The sequence below is a fragment of the Mya arenaria genome, chromosome 1 (genome assembly GCF_026914265.1).
Source record: "Mya arenaria isolate MELC-2E11 chromosome 1, ASM2691426v1".
Lineage (NCBI taxonomy): Eukaryota > Metazoa > Mollusca > Bivalvia > Myida > Myidae > Mya > Mya arenaria.
In genome coordinates this window covers 37,937,919-37,965,435 of record NC_069122.1, presented here as the reverse complement: position 1 = coordinate 37,965,435, position 27,517 = coordinate 37,937,919, and the positions used below count along the sequence as shown (strand labels likewise).

At 32.8% G+C, this 27,517-nt stretch overlaps 1 protein-coding gene across 4 annotated transcripts in view; it reads right to left on the bottom strand.

The window, feature by feature from the left end:
• The window catches only part of LOC128238164 (uncharacterized), a 41,592-nt gene that overhangs the window by 1,206 nt on the left and 12,869 nt on the right, over window positions 1–27,517 (bottom strand). Inside the window, exons 2-6 of one of the 4 annotated variants that reach the window (XM_052953802.1) lie at window positions 17,255–17,351; window positions 13,520–13,609; window positions 8,476–8,632; window positions 6,961–6,980; window positions 4,240–4,271 (exon numbers count right to left, since the gene is read on the bottom strand). In XM_052953802.1, the coding sequence (XP_052809762.1) occupies window positions 6,976–6,980; window positions 8,476–8,632; window positions 13,520–13,609; window positions 17,255–17,344 (342 nt within the window). In that variant the 5' untranslated portion in view covers window positions 17,345–17,351 and the 3' untranslated portion in view covers window positions 4,240–4,271; window positions 6,961–6,975. The remainder of the gene's footprint in view (window positions 1–4,239; window positions 4,272–6,960; window positions 6,981–8,475; window positions 8,633–13,519; window positions 13,610–17,254; window positions 17,352–27,517) is intronic. The other 3 variants (XM_052953793.1, XM_052953779.1, XM_052953785.1) reach the window with 3 other exon arrangements.

The window sequence follows — 27,517 nt, the reverse complement described above, 5'->3', positions numbered from 1 at the left end:
AAAACTGATCCAAAGCGCGCACAGATCTTGAAGGCGATATGTGATCTTAGAGTGATATTGGAGATATTGGAGATAACCATTTCTGTTTTCAAAGATATTCATGTAGGATACACCTACAACTATTCGAACCTTCAGTTAAAATACAAAGTGAAATTATTTCCGAATCCTACCTTGAATAACCAAGTTATTAATCAGATGCAAACTACTGTCATCCGTCAGGCTTATACATCAATAGTTCAGGATATGGACAAACTACTGTCACCCGTCAGGCTTATACATCAATAGTTCAGGTTATGGTCGGAACAGTAGTCGACCAGACGGACGTGCGATGCGCGTGATTTCTATATAGTCACCGCTTAACTTTGTTTAGCGCTGATATTTAAGTCGTAACATTCATTTAATTCGCGGACAAACCTTCGCAACATTCCAGGTTGTAAATCGTCAAGTCAACATTTACCAAGTCGACAATATTACACGATAACATCATCAGTACCTACGATATGGGCTTCAACAGTAGTCAACATGAAATTACATGTCAGAATAACATCTTCAATGCAAAGAATTCAGGCAAAAAGGCATACATCAATACATTTGGCCATTTTATGCGGTATACAAAGTACTAAACATGAAAACATAAATAATACAGTATGGAAAGAATCCAAACAAAAACAACGTTTGCTGATATATACACATTTACTCATTATGAGCAGAGCACGACATGCTCAAATGTTTTCACAAAACAGGTTGACAACCATCGACTTGTATTTTAAACTTACAAACTAATATACCAAAGTAAAGGTAATAGTCGATTTCTCTTTTAAAACTAATGAAAGTGTTATAAAAAATAAAAAATATACCTATGTTACGAAGCTAAACAGCCGGAGAAGAAATGTAATTTTTAAGTATAGGTTATCACAGCAATATATCTTGTTTCCTGATTTGGTTTAAAATAATTATGTTCTGAATCGCTCATTAATTGACAAATGCTTACATGTATATCGGTTTAATGGGTCAAAGAACGAAATATTTACGAATGTTGTCATTTTTTCAAACGTTTCTTAGCCAGTCCGTGGTCGATAATTGTTTTTACTATTACCATTTCATTCTCTACGGAAAAGGTCAACAGGAACGCATGTTAATGACGATGTCAAAACCATTCCTGATGTCAACGATAATCCTGTTGGATGCATTTCCATTAAGTCCAATCTGTTTAAATAGAACCCCTCGAAATTGATCACAATAGTTTGCCTGACTTTGATAGAAAACAGGCTGAAACGGAAGGAAAAATAATGAAACTCCTACCGAATTCAGACTTGGTAACCGAAATCATGATCCGATAAAATTTTAATTACGGATTGTCGTCTGAAGATATGAGATTTTTTGAGAGAAAATTGTCACCTTACACTTCGTACGGGTAATGACATTGAAGCATTACAATTCAGTTGATCAATTTGAAAATTTAAACTATTTTATGCCTAGTAATTACTGCGCAGTTTCGCGTGGATAACCTTTTTCACAATCCTCATTTAAGTTCGTTTTCTCGCTGTCACAATCCATAAAAGATTTGTAGAAATGACTAAAACAAAAATTCCAAGATTTCTTCCGGTTAACATTTTTTAGAGTTTGCAAGTTTTAATTAAATTATATAAGATTAAGAGATAGTTAACAAATGATTTCTTGGCAAATTCTGTTATTTTGAAGATATGTACCCAGACAAGAACAACGATCTGAAATTAGTCTTAATCATATGACATGTGTAAAAGGGTAAACAACACATTGTAAAAACTATAGTCATGTTTTGTTAAGCGAAGCTTTTTTAAGGTTTTACAATTTAACCTTAGACCTTGACCTTTGTGAAAAGGCCCGTGAATACAACCTTAGACGTCTTGAAAAGACATATAGGTTAGGGAAATCGATTTAAAGCAAAAATATGTAAGTTTATAATAACAATACATTGGCGATGATAGAAATACCTCGAAATAGTTGTACTGGAATGTTAAACATTTTATTCATCAGGTGTTACTTTCAGCAGTTGAATAAATAAAAGCATATTTAATGTTCATGAGTGAATATAATTGACGGTAGCAAAGTAAATCATCTGCATGCAGTATATGAAACAACTGAGGAGGTATATTTTGTGCATCTGCAAATTATAAAGTCATGCTATTTAAGCCTGTTTCGACACAGCATATGGTGATGTATGAGCAAATCCTAGTTCAGTATTCTGGGATCTAAGGCCATACCAAATCGATGTTATGTTATCTGATGGTTTCTTAAGCGTTAGTTTGAAGCGAGCTAATGTCTTATATTTCATTATTTTTTTAAAGAATGCAGCCTTATTATTGTAATCGCATTATTTCATACCCACACTCGACATTATGAGTAATTTAGGCAGTTTCACATGATTCGAGTAAAAATGACTTCAGATTTTAGTCAGTGTTGTGTGAATGGTATTGTTCCAGTACAAATGCTTAATTGCATTAGAATGGTAAAACTGATTTTTTCCGGCATATTTAAACTTATCCAAAAAACTCAAATATCTTTCATGACACATTTTACCCATTTTACATAGTGTGTTGAGTTTCTATAATAGTCTCCTTGTGCATCTAGTACAAATAATGAAGGCTAGATGTTTTTACGACATTTTGTATTAGCAAACGCATACCTATTATCGTTAATCAAATCCGTCGCGATAATAAGCTCCGCCGATGGTACCAACATTTTTGATATTGGTAGTTGAAATTCATATAACACACTTTTCCTATCCTTTCACTAAAAAAGTATTTTAAAGCAAATCATAAACCATAGAAATAAATATAGTATAAGACATACAAGACTAAAGGAGGTGTCTGTTAAAGCTTTTTTTTTGAGTTTTACCTATAATGTGTAAATGATGAACAGATGTTTCACATGGCCGATTTAAAACAAAAACAACAACATACTGTCGAATTAAGAATTGGACTACTTATTATGTTTTGGCATGGGAATTCATATGAGAACTGTTGCTTCACAGGGAAACAAACACATGTCCGAATAATAAAGGGATGCCTATTGTGCAACAGCATTCCAATGATTCACACTTGCAGTTGCCTAGAAATCTGCTATGAGCACTACTAATTCATATCAAACTGAACGATTGTGCTCCTCTACTTTATGGTAAAAAAGGAAAGACAAAGATTACCGGTGAAGCTAATTGTTTGAGAACGGTGATATACATCTGTTATACTATTCTGCTAAATTATATGAAGAATTCACATTTCCATTTGCAAACCTAGTTTAAAACCAGTTGAACTAAATCCATTTCAAAGACATCGACTTCATAAAGTAACACCACTGTGTGTGCGTGTCTGATATTGATAACCGTTTGTGTTTCCATTAAATTATTCGATTCTACATTTACTGTCTTTGATTTAATGGTTTTAATCAATAGTTTAAGGATACACTTCATAAAATGTTTTTGATTTACTCATCTTCGAATACAGGCTTATGAAAATGTATCCGCATCAACATTCTTATTTCATATTGATTTCTATGTGCGCATGGATACCTTTTAGAATTAAATACATAGTTTCAACTGAAAAAAAACCGGCGCGGATAATTAAATCCGATAACAAAGACATCAATTTGGTGTGGCCAAAGTTTATGTATATTTGCATTGATATCATAATAGAGAGTGAAAAGATAATATAATTGCTTCGATTCATGTGACAAAATGCTTTCAAGCTCCCCGCCTTTCTGAATAGATACTTGATAAAATGTAAATATTTGGCCGATTGATCAGAACTTTATTTTGACCAACAACTTTACAGAAAAACTATCGTTGTCAATTGTCAAATTCATGTCCAATTGTCATTACTGCTCTAGAAGTTTAATGGATTCATACGTGACCTATATTTTGACAATATATATTTCAGCAGTACCTGTTTGATTTAAATATGAGCTGATTATAACAAATACATTCATGTGTTAACAATGACCTCGTTAATCACGTTGTAAACTTTAACAAAGTTCTGAACAATAGGTCAATGTAAATAAAATGTTATATATGTAATTTGATATTAAAATAATTAAGATCAGTGTCTGAAGCTAAAAACTGCACTTTTACATCATGACATTGATACGTTGCAAACTGGGCTTATAATTGGTACAGAGTGAAAGAAGTACAATGAGTAAGAAAACAAAGATATGAATATGTAAAAGATGATCCATTAAGCATATTATTACAACGTCAGAACTCACCAGCTACCGCCAAAAATAAGCGTTTGATCTTCCTGAATATGAAATATTATATTCTTGAATATGCGTTCGATGATCTTGAATATGAAATATTATATTTTGAAATACGTGTTCATTGATCTAGTATATTACATATATAATAATCTTAGATAAGCAGTCGATGATCATGAATAAAAAACAAAAACAATGGGCTTAAAGATATTGTAATGCAAATTTTGTTTGTAACGTTTGTGTCCTCGTTAAATGACTGCTTGGCCTGAACCTTATGCTGCGAAATCATTCTTAATTCACTGTGTTTGTATCTGTGTTTTCAATTGAATTATTATCATTTAGAATTCAATATAATTTATAAGTTCATGTCGGGGTCAGTACATTGAAAGTCAATGTCAGTGAGCAATACAATTTGAGTATTCAATTAAGCATATATTCTTTAAACAAGCACTATTAGAATAACGTTTTTTGAACTCTACTTAAACTTTGTTCATTTCAATAGAGCATCGACTAAGCAATGCAATGTAGGCTAAATCGACTAAAATCGTATTATCTCAACAAGCTTAATGAGGAAAAAAATAAGAATGAAATCATATTAAGTTTCAAGCTCTGTTTGTTTAATTACATCGGCACAAACATGCACTTAAGTATTCATCATCGATTTTGATATAAGTTATTGCATCTATTAATTTTAATGAATTAATCATTTTCGTCGTATGTTGTCGTATATGGGACTAAACCATGCAAACTATCCTTCTGTGACAAATCATGCACATTTGAGAAAATTTATTTTCTACGTTAAATGGATTTCATTGTTCACAAACGTGGCAAATGGGTGTGTACACAGTAAGCCAAGCCCGTTATTGTTTAAGATAAGAAATTTTCCTGGAACGTTAAGATTATGAAACTTTAATTGTAGTGATAAAATATGTCACCTGACCATTTATCTTATAACAATCGGTATTCCTCTTCAATGTTACTGTTCAAATAATAAGGACATTTGATATCAGTGCGATAAAACGTCAGTGCACAAGCGGAAGATGTTATGACATTAAATGAATGCTCAAATATAAACGCGGATTGCAAAATCACTTGTCACAATAGTCAGTTCAAGAAAATTGTACACAAGCGTGCAATAAGCGTGCAATGATATTATTTGGTTATAAACTATTTTGAATGAAAACGAAATTTTTCAGTGTGTTTTTTAAACAAAGTAAATAGATGCTAATGTTTCTCATAAGGACATATTTTTCTCAAAGTCTTAAAACACTGTTAATTGCCAAATGAGCTTGTGTCCGCAGAATTGGCGTTGTTTAATTTTCGCATTTTTTCGTAACATTTAATAACCTTTGATTGCGTATAATTTGCTTTTTCAATTTTGGAAACATAATTGAACCTCCCTTTTCGATTAAAGTTCCAGACTATGATGATGTTGTATTATTAATGAATAAATTTTAACGTATTCTTGGTAGTGATAAAAACAGAAAATAGGAAATATGACTCTACTTTTTTGTATCAAAAGCATACTCGAAGATATGAAAATGACGTTAAAGAACAAACACTCTCATTGTGTTTTTATTTCAAAAGAGGAAATTTTAACGAGGAAAAAACTTATTGTTTATAAAAACGATAATAAATATGAACGACGTTGGCTTCGGCTGTTTAAAAAAAAATAACAGTCTGGGAAATAGACCACCATCCCAGATTACTTTTACGAAACTGATTATGGACTTTGCATATAACCTAGACAAACGGCGCCGTTTTAAGTCGAAAACGAGCCTGTTAAGAAATTATGGCTGTTTAGAATGACAAAGCAAGAATGCACCCAGATCAAAACTCAGAATAGATTATCATCATACACTCATATCAGAAACTGACATGCGGTGATCAAAAACATATTTAAGTGATATTCTACAAACAACATAATGTAACATAATTCAGAATCATTTATAATGGTATTATATTATTTAACATTTTCTACACACAAACAAATAAATTCGGTGCTTTAAAACGGACTGAAGAAAATTAAAACAAGAACTAAAATAATACCAATCACAGCTCCGACAACTTGACGACATTGAATCGTATTGTAGCCTTTGCCATCACCAACATATTGGGCCGATGGTTAAAAGTCAGTACTCATAAAGCTCATTTGTAAAAACATCAACTTAGTAAACCCTTTCCAAATTTAGCCAAAGCTTAAAAATCAATTTATTGTCATATTATTTTATGATTATGACTATTTTCTTGCTTTTTTATCTTTATAGTGCAAAAACCTTGTTAGTTTTCATCAAAATCAGCTTTAAAAACAAAGTTTTTAATCAAATGGATTTTCTTCACTCACATGCTTTCTGAATACGACCCCATGACTTTCAGAACATTTACAATGGTGTAATGCACTGGAAACCTGCTTTATTTCTTAAACGATTTTAAGACAGCTTTACAGCGGTATTTGTTCATATTGAAACAAATGAAATATATAAACATATTATCCAATATTTCGCGTTTAAAGGTTAAGAATGATGTCGTAAATCACATTTAATCTATTCATCTTATCAGTTAAGTTCTATACAATCGGCCCATTATGTCTACTAAGACATTTAAGACGTTAAAATGAATGGGTGGAGGGTAGGCATAATGCCCTTAAATCATAATTGTGTGCAGGAGCTGTAATGGTGTTACCAGTCATAATAACATTATGAAAACATCATTCCAAACATCATGTTCTCTTACCACATATATCTGATTTTAAGCTGAAACGGAAAGTTCAACGTTTCTAAAATCAAACACAGAAACTGATAAAAACACTTTATCTTTTGGAACTAATTGTCAAATTCAAAGTACTCCGTTTTGTTTTAATTTTACATGTGTTTTTACAAAGTGCAAATAAAGCGTATTATTGATTTTAGTTCAATAAGAATGACAATATTTTAATATAGAACAATTAAATTAATTGCTATTTTTACACCATCAAGAATTGACGATACATCCTTGGAGGAAAACCATAAAAGAGCACTTGCTACATCTTATAGGGGCACAATGTCGGTTGAAGGGGAAGCAATGAAGTTTGATGTAAATATACCTCTTTTTACAAATTGTGATGCATATTAATAATGTTAAACACAATTTGCTAAATCGGTTCAATAGGATCCAATATTCATTAAGACATATCCAATGGTTCGAAAAGATCAGACACCTAAATAACTACATTTAACACTTAAAAGATGATGGATGTCTAAAATAAATGTTAAGCGAGTAACATAATGCAAAAAAGTAGTATGGAAGCTGATCGTTAGATATGTTTGTCTTACAAATTTTGTGTTTGTGATTGCCATTTTGCCTGGGAAAATGTAAATCGAGGATCTTTAAGTATTCAATTTAATAATTAACTTAGATTGATTCACGAACACAAAATGAGTAAAACTTTAATTCTTATGTTACTTTTAACGCTCTACAGTTAATAGATGGCGGGGATACCTCATTCTGGAGTGCCGTAATTGAGCATAGTACTGTAGTTAAAAACTAAATACGAATGCAAATGATGATGGTCTACTTAAAGCCGGTATGGGTTTCATTCAGCTATCAGCTTTGCTTAACGGGAAATTATGGAGATTAATCACGCGTTAAACTTATAAAGTAGTTTAAATATATGGGAAAAACTATTAAAGGGCCTTCAACAATACCAAGGCAAAGTGTATAGGGACGGCAAAAAAATGATACGTTTTAAAACGTCTTTTTAATGGAGTTTCAAGTGACAATCATTTCCAAGGGTAGAGAAATCATCTATCGCAACAAGTTTCGGTGTAAGAAATATTTGAGCAAATTTTACGAATGCGTATTGTGTGCAAAAAATCCGTTTTCATTTTTGGCAAAGTCTTTCGGCAACATGTTTTGTTTTAAAAATGTGTCAGACTTTCCATTCAACAATGTTTTGTGGCTTCAGAATGATATCCTTTCAAAAAAGAAAGATGTTAAATAAAATAATGACACAAAGTTTTGTGTTTACATGCAAATGGTTATTGAGCCAACATTAATCAAATCTTCTTTCGTAAAATTTGAATAAGCTCATACACACAAGGCTTTTAAAGAATGTAACTACTACGCTTGTGGAAACATATAGCATTTGGGGTTTTGATAGTTTTCCTTCAACTTATAATGTTCTAAAAAGGAGAGCACTAACACAATCGGATTATGACGTAAAGCAGATACCCAACTTCATAACAATAAGATTACACAAAGTTCACCTACCAGACGACTTCCAGCAAGGTTTGGCCACGAATCCTCCCTGTTGATTCCGGCGGATGCATAGCTTCAGCACAGCGCGCTTATTCTCCGTCATCGGCACTTCTGTTGCGGGTTCAGGTTTTGCCAATATATCAGGATTAATAATACCCTCGTCAATGAGCTGAAACAACAAACTCAAAGTATTCGACGTGCAATAATGTGAAATTTGGAAACCTGATGGCATTCTATTTTCTAGTGTTATTAACACCTGAAGTATACGATGTACACTAATCAGAAATTTGGAATTCCGGTAACCTCATATCTTAGGGTATCATGAACATAAGGTGTAAGATGTAAAAAAAAAATTTCATTCTTGGTGATCCCATATTAGTTTGACATCATTGGACGTTATGGTATAAGATGAACAATGATATGAATTTGGAAGCCTGATGTTCCAGTATTATTTTTGCTTCATTTGAGGATAAGGTGTAAGATGTAAAAAAATGTGTATTTTGGGAGTAAAACTTAAAGCATAAGATGTACAGTAATATTTAATTTGAGACCTGATGACCCAATACTACTTATAATTTATTTGCGAAAGAATTATGTGGAGGGAAAAGAAAATGTTAATGATACAAATATTGCAAACACACTGTTTTACCCTTAAACATTGAAATAATAGTTCACTCCCGATTTCATTTCAAATAAAAAACAACATTAAAAACTGTCGTTAATTGTTATGCAATATGCTAACTATAATTCATTTTACATATCCTTAATAGTAGTGCATTTCTAGAAATTCTTATTAAGTGGTAAGTTTTAAATCAAAAAAAGAGATTGTTTAAAGTTCCTTGAATATTGAGACAGTCACTTTAAATACTGCAGGATCTAATTCGGGAACACTCGTTTGTATGTACTCCTAGACAAGATTTACCTTAATTAATAATATTGTTTTAATATTCCAAAAAGAATGAATTAATGTCGAACACAATGGTTCTTATGAAGGATACCGAGTTTAAATTGAAAGAAATGAGCATAGAACACGGTATTTCTATCTTATGCAACTATAGTAGACCACAGTAAATCTTTTAGCATTCACCAATCATTTAATATTTTTTGCGCTTTCTGCTTTAAAATAAACGGTTACAATCTTGTTAATATCAGTAAAAAATATTTTCCATAAATGCATTATTTAGTAAGTAGTTAAAGGTTAATCAGTCAAAATTGATGTTTGTTACACATGTGTATGTATTGCTTTTGAATAAGAGTGTCACTTTAAGAATGATATTTCACTTACCTGTGTTACTCACAACAACTTCATTTAACAAAGCAAAAAAAAACAAATATGTCTTTCATCAATATAATTTCATTTAGTTCCTAAACGAAAGATAAAATTTCATTCATTTTTAATTGTTCAGAATACGTGCCCTGGTAATTCTTGAATGCGTAATATATATGTATTGGAACAAATTAGTCGTTGATGTCAGAATTTGTATCCGTATATAGCGCAGTTAAGTATTCTTTCATGACTTGAAAAGCGAAAAAGGTCCTGCCAAAAAACAATTAAGCGTCTTAAAAAGAGCGCTTATCTCATTTGCGGCCAATCTAGGACATACAACCATATATGTTGTGTTCTAAGATTGTCCCATGAGTACGTTGGTTTATAGTCAGGTTTGAGCCTTTGAAAGATAAATATGTAACAGAACCAGACACCGTTTTACCAACTTCTATTCTGTTACTGGCTTCTTGTTTAATAATATCTTATGAAAGTTGGACGAGAAAGACTATTTTCGTTAGCAACAAATATCTACACGTCAGCAATTTATAACTATGAACAGCTGTGAGAACAAGGCAACTTATATATGGAAATCGAAAGTGGAATCCAGTAACAGGATCTGGTTGGGATTCAATAAGCTATCAACTTTCGTCACAATCAGGCAAAACAAATGACCAAGTGTATTCGCAAGGTTGCATACAAAAATGACAACAAGCATCCTCATTAAGCAGTGTTCTTTTGGCTGAATAACAAGGCTACTTATACATAATGTACCGTTAAATGGCTAGTCATCGTCGGCAACCACGTTACTTTCTTCTTTTACACTATATATATATATATATATATATATATATATATATATATATATATATATATATATATATATATATATATATATCGTTGGAAAATTGACTGACAAAGTCTAGTTTGTAAACATATGAATGATGCAGGGGAGAAAACTCTTCTTCAAATGAAATCGAGTGTAACAATTAAATACTCATGAATATAAATGTATTTTCAGTTGTTTCCGCGAGTGTGTTGCGTACGACGCTGATTTTAAAACAAATATTGATCCGAATCCAATACGAACTTTTATCAGAATACTATGTTCTAAGGTTAAAATTGGTTTTTAAGTCTGTGCATATGTTAGAGTCAGATTTCTGGAGTAGTTTCCTTGCGGGACCAATCAAATTTCCTGATTTATCATTTATGATTGCAAGATTTAGCCAAATCGCAATACGATACACAACGAAGCATAGAGGCAAAAAAGTGTATCGGGCGAATCCGCAATCTACTTATCCTGCTTTCTGCAAAGACCAGTGGTGTTTGTGTAGAAGAAGAAGAAGAAAGTTTATTCAAAAGCAACACACAACACATTACATATTTGAAATATGCCAATATGACCCTTGATCAAATTTTTACATAACATAATACAATAGCTTATGTATACATGTATGGCGAAGCATATTTATAAATAGGTTTATCTATATCACAATGTTAACAACTGTATCTTTATGATTCAATATACTTTTCTAAATGCATCAACTTTGAAATATTTTCTCTGTTGTATACCTATTATAGGGAATACATACGCTTGTAAATACATATTTAATAATGAGCAAATGGCCCATGATCGAAATTAAGAAAAATAAATAAAATCAATTAAATTATTAAACAAATGGACAAATCATAAGACAACAACTGTATTCAGCATATCAATATGATAATAATATAATGTTTATAACCTTAATAGTGAATAAAGATTTAAATGAAACTGGTAAAATATATTGGTCGACCAGCATTAAAGCCATTTACACGTATATTTAACGACACTGCGAAGCAATCGACACACTGAACGAGACATGACCCGGAGGTGAGTAATTCGGGAACTTGGCTCGTCCATATTCTATTCCATTGTATATTGTTATCCTAACCGCCCTGTTCATAATCCATCCGATATTTTCATGTCATTAATCATTTGTTTAACCTGGTGTATAAATTCTTTAAAAAATGAATAGGTCCTAATCAAAACTTTATGTATCATGTTGATGCCGTGTCTTCTCCAAAATTCTTCAGTTCAATGTACTTTCCTTTATCATTAAACAAACGAAAACTTCTAATAAGAGTATTGTTTCATGTTAAAAGTTATACAGAACATTGATACCAGCAAAAGTAATGTGCCATAGTGACTACTTTTACTTTTTCTTAAGCCGATGTGGAAGAAAATATCCACGACAATTGATGGCAAACTATTTTAAACATATAAAAAATTATAAAATGTATATTGTGGTGTTTTTAATCATAAAACCATGTATATACACACCGATTTAATAGCGTGTGCTCCGTTAAATTGTCAAAACACTCATACGCTACATTTAGTATATTGTTCCTACATCATCTTTAAAAGATTTTTTTTATTTAATCATCAAATGATATATAAAGAAGACGTCATTGATTAATAACTTTTTACAGACGATCTACGTTTTTATGGCCTTCGTACATTTCATGTTTTCAAGAACACATTTATGATGTATTATGTGATGTATCCGATAAGTAATTAATGTTCTATAAATATTTATTACTTAATTATTCTGTGCACGGATATAAGGGGGTGGTGTCGGAGTGGTGTCATGGGACTTTTCTCCAGTTTTGTTTTGTGATAAATCGTGCGTTGAATGATAATATAATTGCATGTACCAAAGGGTAATACGATCAAGCAATCAAGAGGAGACATGAATACTAATTGTACAACAACTATAAGAGACCATCTACGTGTAAACAGTTTTTCCCCGATCAATTCATAACTTGAGAACTGCTTTGTAAATGAGCTCTACGATCTAAACAAGAACTGAAACGTACAAGTTTAGGTTTGTTTAAATTTGATATGACTGACTTATATACATAATATGAATCAACAAATCTTTGCGTCACTGATCGATTAGAGTTTCATCAAACTAGTTTGGTCGACAGAATTGCAAAAATACTTGCATGTGGAGAAAGTAACCCTCCTTAATTTGCTAATTTATAACAAAGGAATTGACAACAACTGTCTCGAAAGCAAATATATCTTGGATAAGTGACACCTCAAACAGACAAAATATGCATGGACAAAGCGCTTTTTGGTTTTACTGCGCATGTTCATCATCCGAAATTACGTTATACAGAATTAATGACAACATAAATCAACAACAGTGTCGGTATTTTGTTTTGTGCATATATTACTATTGTTCATGAATTGTGGCCATTGTTTATTCTTTGATTGTGCTTAAATAGACGATCTTATAATGGAACGCATTTGGACATCCCGTATTCCAAAGTGTTCATATAATATGTTAATAGGGACGATAATGATTGTGCACATGTGTATAAAGAATATGTTTATTGTGTACATGTGTATAGAAAAAAAGTTGATTTCGAACATGTGTGTAAAATGTTTATTGATTGGCACATGTTAAAGAGTAGACAAATTAATCGTTCCTGCTTATCTGTATGTGAATCATTGTCACGTTAGGTATGACCTACATTATGTGCAGAAGAATAATACAGTATAGATTAATCATATAGATCATCCATCAAAATTCTATGTTTAAAAACGCAGCGAACGTTATGAAGTTTATCTTAAAACGACGGTAGAATAAAAACTTCATATGTGTTCGGATTATTTTGTTTTGAAGTGTTTTCGATTTACGAATGCAAGATCGTTATTTTTTTAAAGATACGGCATTCATTTGGTTATTTATATAGCTTTTTATGATTAAAACAATTTCATTTAAGAACGCAAATTCTTCAAACCTCGTCTATAGCAACTAGCATCAGGTCTTTAAAGTATGATAGATCACGGGTGTCCATGTACTTTGGCCTTTTATCCGCTGACAGTCCATTCTGTAATGAGCAAGACATAACAAGTTAAGTATTTCAATTAAAGTCACTATACACTATACACATATGAACTTTAAAGCACAGCCCCCCCCCCCCCCCACACACACACACACGAAAAACAAAATATTACAACTAAAACAACGCTTGACATATGTTCAAATTATCTTGCCTTTAAACAGTCGTATAAGATCTGATTCATCAAATGCCTTATTAAAAGAGGAAAAATACGTTATTTGAAGGTTAAGCGGTTATATGCGTCTTTCAGAAAAATAACAACGTTTGGGTAAAAACATACGAACGAGTCTCTTTAACAGCGCTGATTTGGACAAAAAGGATGATGAATTGAACCTTAATATATTCACCAAAAGAGAAATCTAGCTGACAGTATAAAGTCACTTAAAATATTGCTTAAGCCATAAGTAAGATATGTTCGTCAGCCGTTTGAAGCCCAAGAGAAGCTTTTACAAAAAAATCCTGCGGCATCAAACCAAATTTACAAAACAAGTCTGTGATATCCACAAATCGCTTCGGGATTTAAGTCTGAAAAAATGGCGCCCTTGAACAGGCGGCATCAAAAAGGTGTAATTCTTTAATTGTTAAAAGGCAGGTTCAATTCAAAATCAAATTCTAAGAGTAATGGCGTAGATTGGATCCTGATTTATCCGACCAATGCACACCATTTCTGCATTTCCGATCGTCCAATTATTCATGATTACGCTAGATCAAGATCTAGGAGAGTTTGTCGTGCTTTCATTTATATTTCAACGATGAAATGATAGTGGCTGCAACTTTAAAATAACTACACTGGTCTACACATAGCTAACCCAAATCAAGCACGACATAATGATATTCAATGACTGGCACAGACGACTGATTAGCACACTAATATGATTATATTCCGTCTAAACCTCTAGAACACATGCTTAATCACATTAATAAGTATTTCATTTTCGCATAAAATACCAAAACGGATACTTTGTGTGTTTTCTAGGAAACAAAACGTGGTAAAGTAATAGTCTTCCTCGGAAAATATGACTTGCGTTTGCATATATGATAATGCCCAACAGCCATCACATTTGTAAAAATTAACTTAACGTTGAAAGAATGGTTTTTAAGAGATCAAAAGGCCAAAAGGTGCATTTAAACCGATTGTATATATTAAATAAAATGTGCTTATTTATCAGTTTCAAAAACCTCACATAAATTATTGTAGTCGCCGTTTCTTTGTTATGTAGGTATGAAAACGTGCTTCACCAGATCTATTCCATCAAAAATGCAAAGTTATTTGTTATCAAAGCACTGAATTACGCAAAAGAGCCTGATCCGAGGACACGTTAATTAATATATAACACACAATGGTTAAATATCAAATGCCAAAACACATCTTTCCACATCTTTATAAAACGAACTCCTAAGTATCTCTAAAACGTACAACCAAAGATTTTCATTGATGCAATATGTGTTTTATATATGTACAGTTAATCACCAAAAATAATGTCAGCAAACTATGGACTTCCCAAAATATTCAGTTATCTTCATTCCCAACAGAATTCACACATCCTAATGCCTCACATTTATATTCAAACATGCGAATCTTCCCAGACTTATAACATTTGCGACTTTGTGTATTGTATTTTATGGTGTATCCACATTGAAACAAATGTAAACAGGAGAAAGGTCCTTAGGGTTTGCTCATCCAAAATGGTTTTTGATACACACGATTCTAAAACCCAACAGCCTATATATTTCGGGTCCTCTTGCATCAGCTGCTTTCTTCTAGATCATTGCTCGATAATCTGTTTTATTATTGTGAGACATGAATGCATCTTGAGTTGGCGCAAGCAGCTCTAAAGACTTCCTGGCTTTTAGGAATATTCGAAATCGCCAAACATCAACACTTGGTTGATGGGCTTCGGGATTGCATCCATAAAGACAACACGCAACTTCTCGACAGAACCAATATCTTCACCGTGGTCAATTAGAGACACCGTGTCTTGTTACCAATTCCTGAAAAAGGAAGTTGTGGTATCGCATCTTGTCTGGGCGCGAAACCGAGAATGTTTGCTTTCATATCAGCAGTTAATTATTAACTAGAGGATATTTAGTAAATATTTAATTCTTGTAATGAGATGTTGAGCCCTGGTGAATACTTTAAATCTTGGACGTTCAAAAATAAATATTGTTATTACACAGCTACACAAACTGACTCAATTGAATATTTCTAAAAGCTTTTTCTGGAATTTCGACTTCTCGGCATAACGAGATGAAATTCAGTTGTTTTGTACATGCACAGCTGCTGGCATTTACTTAAAACTATAAATGAATAGTGTTTGGTTTGTGTTCGCCTAGCTTCACCACAAAACAAGACCACACTCTTGTGTTACATTGTGTCAATGAAAATGATGACTATAATGTGATATAACTTGTTTTACAATTGTTGTATATACAGTTATTAAGTGAGTTTAAACTAAAAGTTATGAATTTGTATGAGTCATGCAACTACAAAATTCCTATTAGAAATATTTCTAAAACAATGAATAAAGTGATTAACATGATCCCAACAGGGAGGAAAACAAATGCATTCTAACACAAACATTCGACGGAAACTATAATTCATCGCTTAAGGTCTAAAACCGTTTTATGTTGAATAAACGTTCAACATATGCTAGTCATCACCGGGTGCGGCAACGTCATATAAAGTGTATCTTTGACAAAGGCAAATCTAGAGTAAGTTTATAATATTTTATACCACTGCAAATGTCAACGTCCTTTTTATGTATTTTGTTAATATTGAAACAAAATCTAGTGTAGAAAAGTATAGCAGAGAACACTAAAAGTGGGTACTTATTAAAGGGACTCGGTGAGATATATTCGCTACACTATTAGTAAAACGGGGGAGGGGGATATACACCCCGGTGCTTTTACACACAGCACGAGCATCGCTGTCGCACGGTATGTTACAACTGGGGTGTACACCCCCATACACCCCCGTCCCTAGCTTCTTATGGTGTAACCAATAATACAGAAATCATTTACTACTCGACGATTGTACTAAGTCGTTAAACGAAATAAAAAAACACATTTAATTGGCGCCACGGTTAAATTCGCCTATTTTCCTTTGATAAAATAGAATATTACATGGGGGAGTGGCATTAAAATGCTGTATTTAAATAAAGGGACAGTTGATAAGGGAAGCTAATGTATAATTCATGATAAACAAATAATTTGCACTAAAATATTAAAATTTAACTTTCATTTAATTTGCCTTCGATCCATGCGATGGCTTGTATGCGTATACTTTTTGTAACTTCACTAAGGCCCCTTTAAAGTTGAAATCAAATCATTCCTTAAACAAATTATGATTATAAATACAATTAAACATGTTTACAGGGATTTCATGGTCAAGTACTATATCAACTTAGTCTCGCACCGAGCCAATTTATCGTACAAATGCTTAGGTTCCCTATTGAATCGGGGCTTGTTTCGCTTACGATCAAAGACGAGAAAAAAGTTCCAGCCTGAATAAGCCAGTAATAAGAACAGCACAAAATATATAGATGTGAGGCTTGCGTTTAGTTATGTAAACGACTTTTTCTGTGCTAAATAAGGCTCTAATCTCAAAGAAATACAAAAGGGGAAGTGACTTACGTCTTCACTTTGAGCAGGTATGGCGAGAGACTGAACGAGCATGATACATGCTACGAATGTGGTGATTATGGCGATCGGCTTTACTTCCATCTTGTTTCTGAAAGTAGATTTAATATGAATGTTTATATGAATGAATAGAACATGTGAAGGTCATCTGTGTTTTGCCCTATATTGCAAAATATTGGCAAGATTACATGATTCGATTTTAGGTAGAAATAAAAACAGAACAAGTGTCTTTTCTGTGAGGATAAGAACACTTTTCCTTGGTTAGGATTGATCTGAAAATCTCTTGGGCAAGAGTCGGGCCGATTTTAAAAACGGCCACGTGTCTTAAGTAGTTCACATTTTATTTTTCTCTCTTTCATTTGTTTTGTTGTTAACAAACGACATCACTGTGCAGTGTTCTAAAATACCGCTGAAATTACCTTTTTGATACCTAATCGAATTTGGTTAACAAGGTTGTAACACTAATTGCCAATTAAGATTGGAAATTGGTCTGCGCCAATATATGTGAAATAATTTCCTAGGAGATTTGTTTTCCATGTTTTATATCGATATAATTTGACGCTTTGTACAGATTAAGAAATGCTTTGTTGTGTTATGAAAAATGAAAAACCAAGGACAATACAAAAAAAACTGGTAAGCTTGTAAAATCCTTTATTCACAAGTACCGTGTATTCATCGTTATTTGCACGTTGTCCGATTTTACCACAAATTTGGACGATCTCAGCATTTCCGGCCAGTGTTTGATTCGGGGCCATCATGGTAGATGTCATTTTAAATATCTTACTGGCCATCACATTACACGCCATCATGTTTGATTTGGCGGCATCATGGTAGATGTCACTATAAATGTTTTAGTGGCCATCACTTTAGACGCCACCATGTTTGATTTGCCGCCATTATGTACGCCAAACCCATGATTTGTTTTGGGTCATCGCTTTAGACGCCACCATATTTGATTTTGGATCATCTTGACTGTAAGATTAGATTGCTCCTTTGATTCTTGATAAATAGAACCCCACCCCCCTTACACACACCCTGTGATTAGCTCCAGAAAGACGACAAACTAATTTCAAAACTCATTGCTTAGTCCTTTGGGACTAGAAAGAACTAGAGCTTGTTTGCAAAACCATACCCAGATACAGTCGGTCCACTTTCATAAAGAAAGTTTTTAAAACATCTTATTAAAACACTACTTTAAAAATTGCAAAAGGAAAACCGGTTTCATAAATGGTTTACAAAATTACACAATGACAAAGCCAGCTCTGTTGCACATAAGGTCCATTGTTTTCAACAAACCAATGTGTCAGTACGTATATGATATCCCATTGAATAAAACTACATAACAATACCATTACTTATAAACGGCAATTTTTCTTCCATTGAAATTTTTCATTCGCATGAAATGACGCTTTCAACTCTGTGGAATATTCATTTTTCATGATAACTGGCAATAGGTATATTAGATGTGAAAAGATAAATCAATTGAATAATCAAGATCAATTAACTCTCATTGTTCAGTGTATTTCAAAAGCACGCTTCGAGTGGTAATGGATTAAAAACAATTTGCCGTGCTTAGCGGTGACGGTTCTTTAATGAAAGTAACAAAATGGTGTTGATCCTTTGGGATTAAAACATCAATACATCCATTTTGCCGTTCCCTTCTGATTCTACGAGTCATATGTCATCCTTAAAAAACTATTAAAATCAAGTTGATGCATTATCTGTGATTTGCACTTCAATCACCTACCGGATATTTCTTTTTAAAAAGCTTGATTAAGCAAACTTTCGGATAATTCTGTAAATCATTGTTTTCATTTCCTGCTGTAAAAGCAGAGTCTTGAAAGCTTCATATACAAAATAAATCACGAAAATAGATGAGTTTTCACTCCTAGGCTAAATGTTGCACAGAATTCCCAAAGCGTCCAAGTTTGTAGTAAGATAATTATAATCAAAAGTGAAATGAAATACGAATATTGACTTAAAGCGTTGAAACTCCGTACTTCACATTATTTTACATTGTTCTTTAAAAAAAGTTCCGGGGGAAAAAGTGTCAAATGTCTTCAATGCGAAGTAGTTGTGATTTTGAAGCAACTGTATAATTTGTTTTCATATTTTTCTTCAAATAAATATAATTTCCTTTCAAATATCATTTTCAATCTCTTTTGGTAATATCAAAGGACTTGTATTGGCCTTTTTATGCTATGAACGAGAATTGTACCATTGTTCCTTCTGTCTGGAACGTCCATCAAATTTGGAGAAAAAGACTTGCACCATAAGATATCCTTAGGAGAAGTTTATGACTTATTAGGTGCGTCCGTCTAGATAAAACTGTCCCTAGGGGGCCTTAGATGCATGACAATGTCAGAGTTCAAAACATTAAGAGATGCAATAGATATAAGGCAAAAAAGAAGAAATGCTTTTTTGTAACGTCGCAAGATAGTTATAAATAGGACGCTCGTTGCCGAACGCAATATAAAATAGAAACAAGTTTTTTGAAATATTTTTGATGTATCTAATGAGAAATTATATTGGAAAATATCATACACTCATTTGTCCCAGTACGAATAAAAGGGAACAGTATAGGTAGGTGCGATTTGTTTTAATTTCAATGCATGACTGTGTTTAATGTTATTATTGAAACGAAATAAAGAATATGATTTGTTTGCAGTTCAAAAATATTAGTTGTTTTTTTTAATTAAAGCTATGTGGCTTTAAATAACCTAGATGAAAATGCGTCAAATATTTCTAATGTGTTTCTGTCTGTTAACAAATCGTATGGGTTAGTTATCCTTATTTTCCGCCTCATTCGCATCAGTTCAGGTTAAAACATTTTTGGCAAATTAATAAGGATAAGCTTAAAGTTGAAAGATGGAAAGGGGTTTAGTGAATTCTTGTTTCATTTTATCGTTTTGAGACATATCATTTATTGAATATATGTATATATCATTTGAAATACTATATGAACCTGTAATCTTGTGGCGTTGTGTGTTTCATTCAGTGTCTAGTGGGCTTGGATCCAATGGATTATTAAAGAAAGCCTTTTGTAAATGTATGAGTTCTTGGTATGTCCCTGTATATTTTTTTGCGTGATTTTGTGTTCTATGTCTTTGGCATTTGCCCAGTGCCACCAAACCGTGTCTATGTTTAAACGTTTTGTTACTGTAGCTTTTTGCATGAATATTACTTGTAATAATCCTATTTCACGCTTCAAAATGCATGGCGTGTAACGATTATCGTCCAATTTCAAGAACTGTAAAGACCACCTCAATCGAAAGCAGTTTTATTAAACAACTGACATGGCCCATTTAATCATAATTGATCGAACACGTCAACTGTCGCCTTTTCAACATCTGGAAATGTTTCGATTTCCGTTATTTCCTGGTACACACACTTGTGTGTCAAATTCTGAGACGATTCTATCTGCGCGACTGATTTAGATTATTTTAAAGTTCACAACATTTAAAAGAACCAGTCTATTTTTTTTATAATATTGTATTTAAAAATACAATCAACCTTACTAATATTTCATTAATTACCTTTCATTAATAAACGAATACAAAAGCCTTCACTTGTGAAATAATATGTGAATTTAAAAAAAATAGCATACATGTTGTGACTACATTATACTATTACTTCTTCCCCAAATTCGACTATGAAGAAGTAATAGTGTAATGTAACCACAACATGTATTTTATATTTTTTTAATTCACACATTATTTCACAAGTAAATGCTTATGTTTTCGTGTATAACTGAAAGGTAATGAATGAAATAGGAATAAGGTTGATGTATTATCGAAATACAATATTATAAAAAAAATAGACTGTTTTTTAAAAAGTTGTGAATCGCAAGCTTGTGTTGAGATTTTATTGGGATATTTTCGGAAACTTGATCAAATTTCTCCAACTAGATGCATGTTCAGGTGAGAATAGTGGTTGCAATTGAAAGATTGAAGGTTTATCTGCATGATGGCTGCATGTTTTTGTTGCAACTTTTCGTTTGGGTGCTTTTGTAGGCATGTTTTTCTTAGCTGTCACATTTCGATGAAATTGGAGTTGTTTCACTTTACTCTATTAAGACAATTCGAGATTTTCTGACTTTGTAAAAGTGCAGTAGTTCATAGTTATTTATGCTAGATAGTTGGTAGGAGTGACCCGTTTGATGAATCTGAAGAAAAAAAACATATATTTAAGGTTATTTTAGGTTAAATGTCACTAAATTTTGTAAAGGTCAAAATTCAGCTCATTCCCACCAAATCAGTGTTTTGACCTGGGTCGAGAAAAATGAGCTCGAGTCGAATACTTCCGCCTGGGTCAAACCAGCACGAATAGCCCTTCAGGATGTTGCTTTAATTCACCAAAGCGACAAACAGCGGAAGTATAGGAGTTGACATGTGGAAGTTAACTTTAAGTTAGAATATATATTATTTAGAAGAGAGGCAAGGCGAGCTCTTCTTTGCCATTTCAATTTTACAATTGAATTCTTACTGGCATTTCTTGAAACATGTTTTCTGCCGACGGGGATCAAAGCATTGTAAATTTGCAGGTTTAACAATCATGCTTAGTACTAATTGGAGGCCGATTTGCGATTTGTTAGTTGGGTCCTGATGAGCATGGTACCAAAACACAAATAGAGTGTAGTAATTTTTTTATAAAATGTGAAATCTGCGCACCTTATATCGTCAGAAGTATAATTTCATTAAAATAAATTATGTTACTTATGTTAAACTCAAACGAAAATGCAGCTTTTTAAACTATGTAGTGCTGTAGTACTTTTATTTCTTATTACTATTATCGACTGGTTACCCTAACTGCCTTCAATATATCGATAGAACAGTGTTTGTGTTTATAAAGTTTGTTTAGTATTCAAGAGCTGATGACGACAATAACTTCAAAAGTGTTTTCTTAAATGTTCCCTATTTATCTATTATTCATTGCCTTCACTCTTCGTGGACTCTGCAATGTGTTTGCGGTGAAAACGCCGTAAAGATGTTTTGTAATTCTTAATAGTATTATGGTTTAAATCTGCCTTTCTTCGAATGCCTGACGAAAGTCTCGCGTTTTCACATGGCTTTTAGGCTAGAACGCCATAAACCATTGTAAAGTCTCCATACAACCACTTTGTTTGCAGGCTAAAATGACATTTGACATTGTTACGTCCTCACCCTCCCACTTAGCTATTCAGGCTAAAAAATACATTTGGCATTGTGACGTCTCCCTGACACCACGTGCTGTTAGGCAAGAAAGCCATCAGCACTTTTTTACGTCTCCATGTCACCACGTGGTTCACAGGCTAAAACGTTTTTTGCCAATTATACGACCTCATATTACAAAGCGGTTCATTTGACGCCTGATGTTATATTGGGTGTTGCACAAATTGTTCAGTCTAAAATGATTGTTTGTCTCAATCAATTAAACTTTAATTTCCGACAGCAACAGCTAACCTAAAGATCGCAAGAATGAAATATTTCCAAGTGTAATTACTTGGCCGGCCATCTGTTTTGCTAATGTTGTCAGCCTGCACAGACTACAACACACGACTGCACATTTGTAATTGTCATTACATTCTGAATGCAACAAACCATTTGTTCTTCCACAACACCAATACCATGATTTAACACAGACAGTATTATGTTCAACAATAGTGCATACGATTGACCGAAATTTCTGTATTGGAATTGGCAAGATCTGGAATTGCGCATACCGTTTTATTGTACTCGGGAGAACTATTACCGTAATAAAATCTGCAATTTTTGAAGCAGACGATAACATCTTTTGTCACATTCATGACTTATTTAATACAATTTTGGCTTTTTGAATCAGTGTGATCTCTTCTTGTAACAGTATTAACTTTGATAAATCGTGAAATTGCTGTGTTTGAAGTTTTGTAGTACTAGCGCATATGGGTGTCAATCAGACACCAGAGGTAGGGAATATATGAAATTCGTAAATAAATTATGAAATACCAATCTTTCGAGAACATAAATGACACTTAACATGTGTAGAAAAAGAGACTCACATCGACAGTAATAAAACGTGCAGTACGATCCAGGCCTGAAGCATGTATTAAAATAAACGGAAAATGCAGGAACAAGGAGCATTAATATTGCCGAACCCTTAAATACGGGGAGACTCAGTATTAAAACCGAACTCCCAACAAGAGGGACTTTTCTAGACATAAAAATGAAAAATGAAAATACGGGGGAAAGCCTAGTATTTAACCGAATACAAAGAACCGGGACGCCCAGTATTAAAACCGGACCTCCTTAGATGATGGACTTACTTAGAAATAAAAATAAAAACAAAATTGAAATTACGGGAAAAGCCCAGTGTTTAACTGAATTCAAAGAACCGGGAGCACCCAGTATTAAAACCGAAATAGAAAATACGCGGAAAAGTCACAATATTTAAGGACGATCCTAGAATTAGAAACGAAAATTGGGATACAGGGACAAACAAAGAATAAAAATCGAAAATAAAAATAGGGGGTCTTGTCCAGTTCTTAAACCGAAGTGACTTTCTCTTTAGTGTTCACGAAGTTAATGCATATTGAATAGAACATATATAGTACTACACGTTATGTTCAGAACTTCAGATGTGCTCACAAATTTAGATTCAAAAAGTTGGCTGAAACATATGTTACAAATATTTTTTAAAAACAACAGTTTAACAGTTTTTCCGTTACACTACCTGAGCAGTAGAGATTTGAGATTTAATAACGCTTATGTTAAAAAACGTTTTTAACAAAAAATAATGATGCTTAGTTCAGGCATTATTTTCAGAACTTAAATTGCGGAACTATTTTAACAAAAACAAAATAAACAGAAACAGAAAGTTTGCTTTTACTAACTGTTATTCGAACTGAAAATTTAATTTATTGTTTTAAAAAAGTTACACAAACATAAAGTAAATCCTTCAAAATCTTATTTGTTCACATACATATCAAATAAAAACATTGTTTCGACATTTATCTGGTCAACAATGCATTTCTTGTTCTGTTACTGCACTTAATACAAACTAATAATAGCTAAAAAAATGGTAAATGTTGTTTCATGCACTTCTAAGAATCTAGTTTGTACGCGCAATAATTCCACGAAATTCATAACATGAGACGGGAAATTTGATAGACAATGATCTTTTCTATATTGCTGTTCCTGTTTTGTGTCGTAACTTCATAAGAAAATACGTCATACTACTTTCCTTCAGCTAATTAGGTTGCCATCCAAGAACATCGACCAGAAGGAGCATATATTCATAAAGCATCTAACGTCTTTTTATAAATCATGTCATTTTTCTAAGTTAGGTATCACCCAGTTGATTTACTTTAGGAACCGTATTCTGTCTTAACTACTTTGTTTTCATTAATTTCATGAAATATAAATACTTTTATGCTGAAACACTTTCGTGCTAAATTTGGAGACGAACATTTTAAGAAATTGTCTTTAGGTGAGTTATGTATACTAGTCCTGAACTCGAATATACTTAGAGGAACGTTTTACTCATAAAAATAGAAAATCTGCAAGGTAATAAAACAATGTAACATGTATATTATTGTCACTGGTACAATAATATCAGAAGGTGTTGTTTTTCACAACCTACTTGTTCGACGTGGTGACCATATGGTCTAGAGTCGGGGTTTGATGCGTGTCATACATAAGTATTTCTAACAATACAATCGTGCAGAATCGTGAACATTCCTTCTGCTAAAGTTTCAATCTTGCTATACATGCAACAACCGCAACAATATTATGTTTAAACATTGTGTGGATGTTTCGCCTTGTTTGTTTCATGTTCGGTGATTCGGCTTCGTCCGTGCATATTAAACGGAACCTTGGTTGACTATAAGGGCTTGATTCTGTGGTTTCAACTGCTTCATTAGTGCCCAAGGCGGCCTTGTATCACGCATGTTAACATGCAAACAATTTAATAATCACTAAGGCGTGTGGCTTTAAGAATATATCATATAACTAATCTTTGCCTGTCATTTTGTTAAGTTTATGGAGCATTCCTGATAAGCAGTGGCAATACGCTGATGTATCTGTTCCAAGCTCCTTTTATATAGGTGTGAATGAACTTTTTTGACCAGGAACCTTTTCAAATATTCGGTGACAATGCATATATACGTATTTCTTGTCTGTTTTATTATGTTATGACAGTGATATATGAATTTCTTGTCTGCTAAACTATTCAATGATAATGTGTAGATGTATTTCTTGTCTGTTTTGATATGCAATGACAATGCATGTCTGTATTCCTTGTCTTTTTAAACAGTGACAATGCATATACGATTTCTTGTCTGTTTAAGAATGTAATGACAAAACATTTATGTATTTCTTGTTTTTCTAATATGTAATGACACTTCTTGGATATAATTCTTGTCTGTCTTAATAAAGAATCATTTCTGCACTTTTAACGTGAAAGGGTGAGAGAAAATCATATATCTATAGTGGCACGTAAAACGCTTCTAGCAGCCAGGACATTGTGCTTTCCTCCCTCATTCATTCATTTAAACGATCTGTGTAATTTAGTTGTTAGACGCTAAGTAGGCAGGTAGACTGTTTAACATTAAATCTAATAGTTTTCATCAAAACATACTAAAACGTTAAATCTCTTCTTTTTTCACAATACCCAATGAACTGGACATAGAAAGACCATGTGCAAATATGTCTGTTGTTTAAACATCCTTTATTGACGTTCTGTTATAATTGTTCTCTGTTCATACTATGTTTCTGTTTTGTCTTGCTGAATTGAAATGATGGCATGGCCCATGGCCTATTTCTGGGTACTAAAAGCATTTTATAATTGCTTTTTTACAGAAACAATATATAACACATCTATCTAGAGTGGTTAATCATCACATGTGTTTTTATGATAATCACAGGAACAAAGTGTCATCGAATAATGGAATGTAACAGGGTATGCAATATAACTCACTTAGTCGAGCGGTTTGATTACATAAGCCCATTGTTTAGAGTGTTTATTTTGGTACTACACCCTAATGTTCAGGGATGTCTATACTCATGTAGTCACGTTGGACTATTGTTATGAAGTATGTTTTTGTCTTAGGTTACAAGTTCATTGATGTAGTTTCAATCTATGAAGATTTAATAGCTGTTTAAACGTATCCCTGTTCTACACAAGTGCTCATCTATCAACGTTTATGGTTGCAAATAATTATAATTATGTTACTTGTCAGAAAGCAATATAGACAACGCGTCCACAGGAGTAGACATTTAATACTATAACTAGTTAAACGATGTGAGAGACGAATAATGAATAAAATAGAGGATCAATACAGCAAGCGATTGCCGCGAACCTTCGGTAATATCCGAAATTGAGTACATAATTGTTTTGTCTACTTGTATCCATTATAACGTCTCACTTTTGATGTATACATTTTGTAAGCAATATAGAATGCACCGGGAACAACGTATTATGTGAAGGGAACACGATGCAGATGTCTAGTTTGTACTTTTAACAACGATCGTGAAAAAAGTTATTACCACTTTTTTTTAGTTTTGGGGGTGACAGTGGACAGAGTATCTTTGTGCGGCTTGATGACCGCAACCCACGCACTCAGCACTCACAAACCTTGTCCAAAATCGAACCTTAACTTGTATGTGTTCCTGCTATTCGCTCGCACTAGAAAAATAGTAGTAGTTAGTAGTTTGCGTCTCATCGTGTGTAAAACCTGTGTAGTTGTTTTAATTCAAGTTAGTGCTTATATGTTGTGTTGTTATATTGTAGGAAGCTGACTATTTTACTCGAAAAGTACCTGCGATACAATGTCAGAGTCTTACATATTAGTCTAATTTAATCAAATTATTTTTACGCAGTGGTCTATGTGTATAGGTATATTTTTACTTACACATTTAATATACATTTTCAAACAGTTAAAACGCAGAGTTAAATGATACGAAATATCATATTAAAATTATTTAAAAATATCAAATTATTCACATATTTATTTTTGAAGTCCCTCACTATTTGACTACAATACAAATATGTTGTTCGTTTGTTTTGAAGAACGTCATTCTGCTGTTTCTTTTGCCATACTTACATTGGAAATAATAAAATAAATACTAAAGATTGTTTTCAATACGTACTATTTGAAACCCTGCATTAACTGCACTGGCTTTAACATAGACATTATTTGTAATGACCTCATGTTACGGACATTAAATTGAAACATGCATTTTAGTTTCAACATCGATATTACAAATAGGGCATGGTCTATCCTGAACATCAAGTCGTTCATAC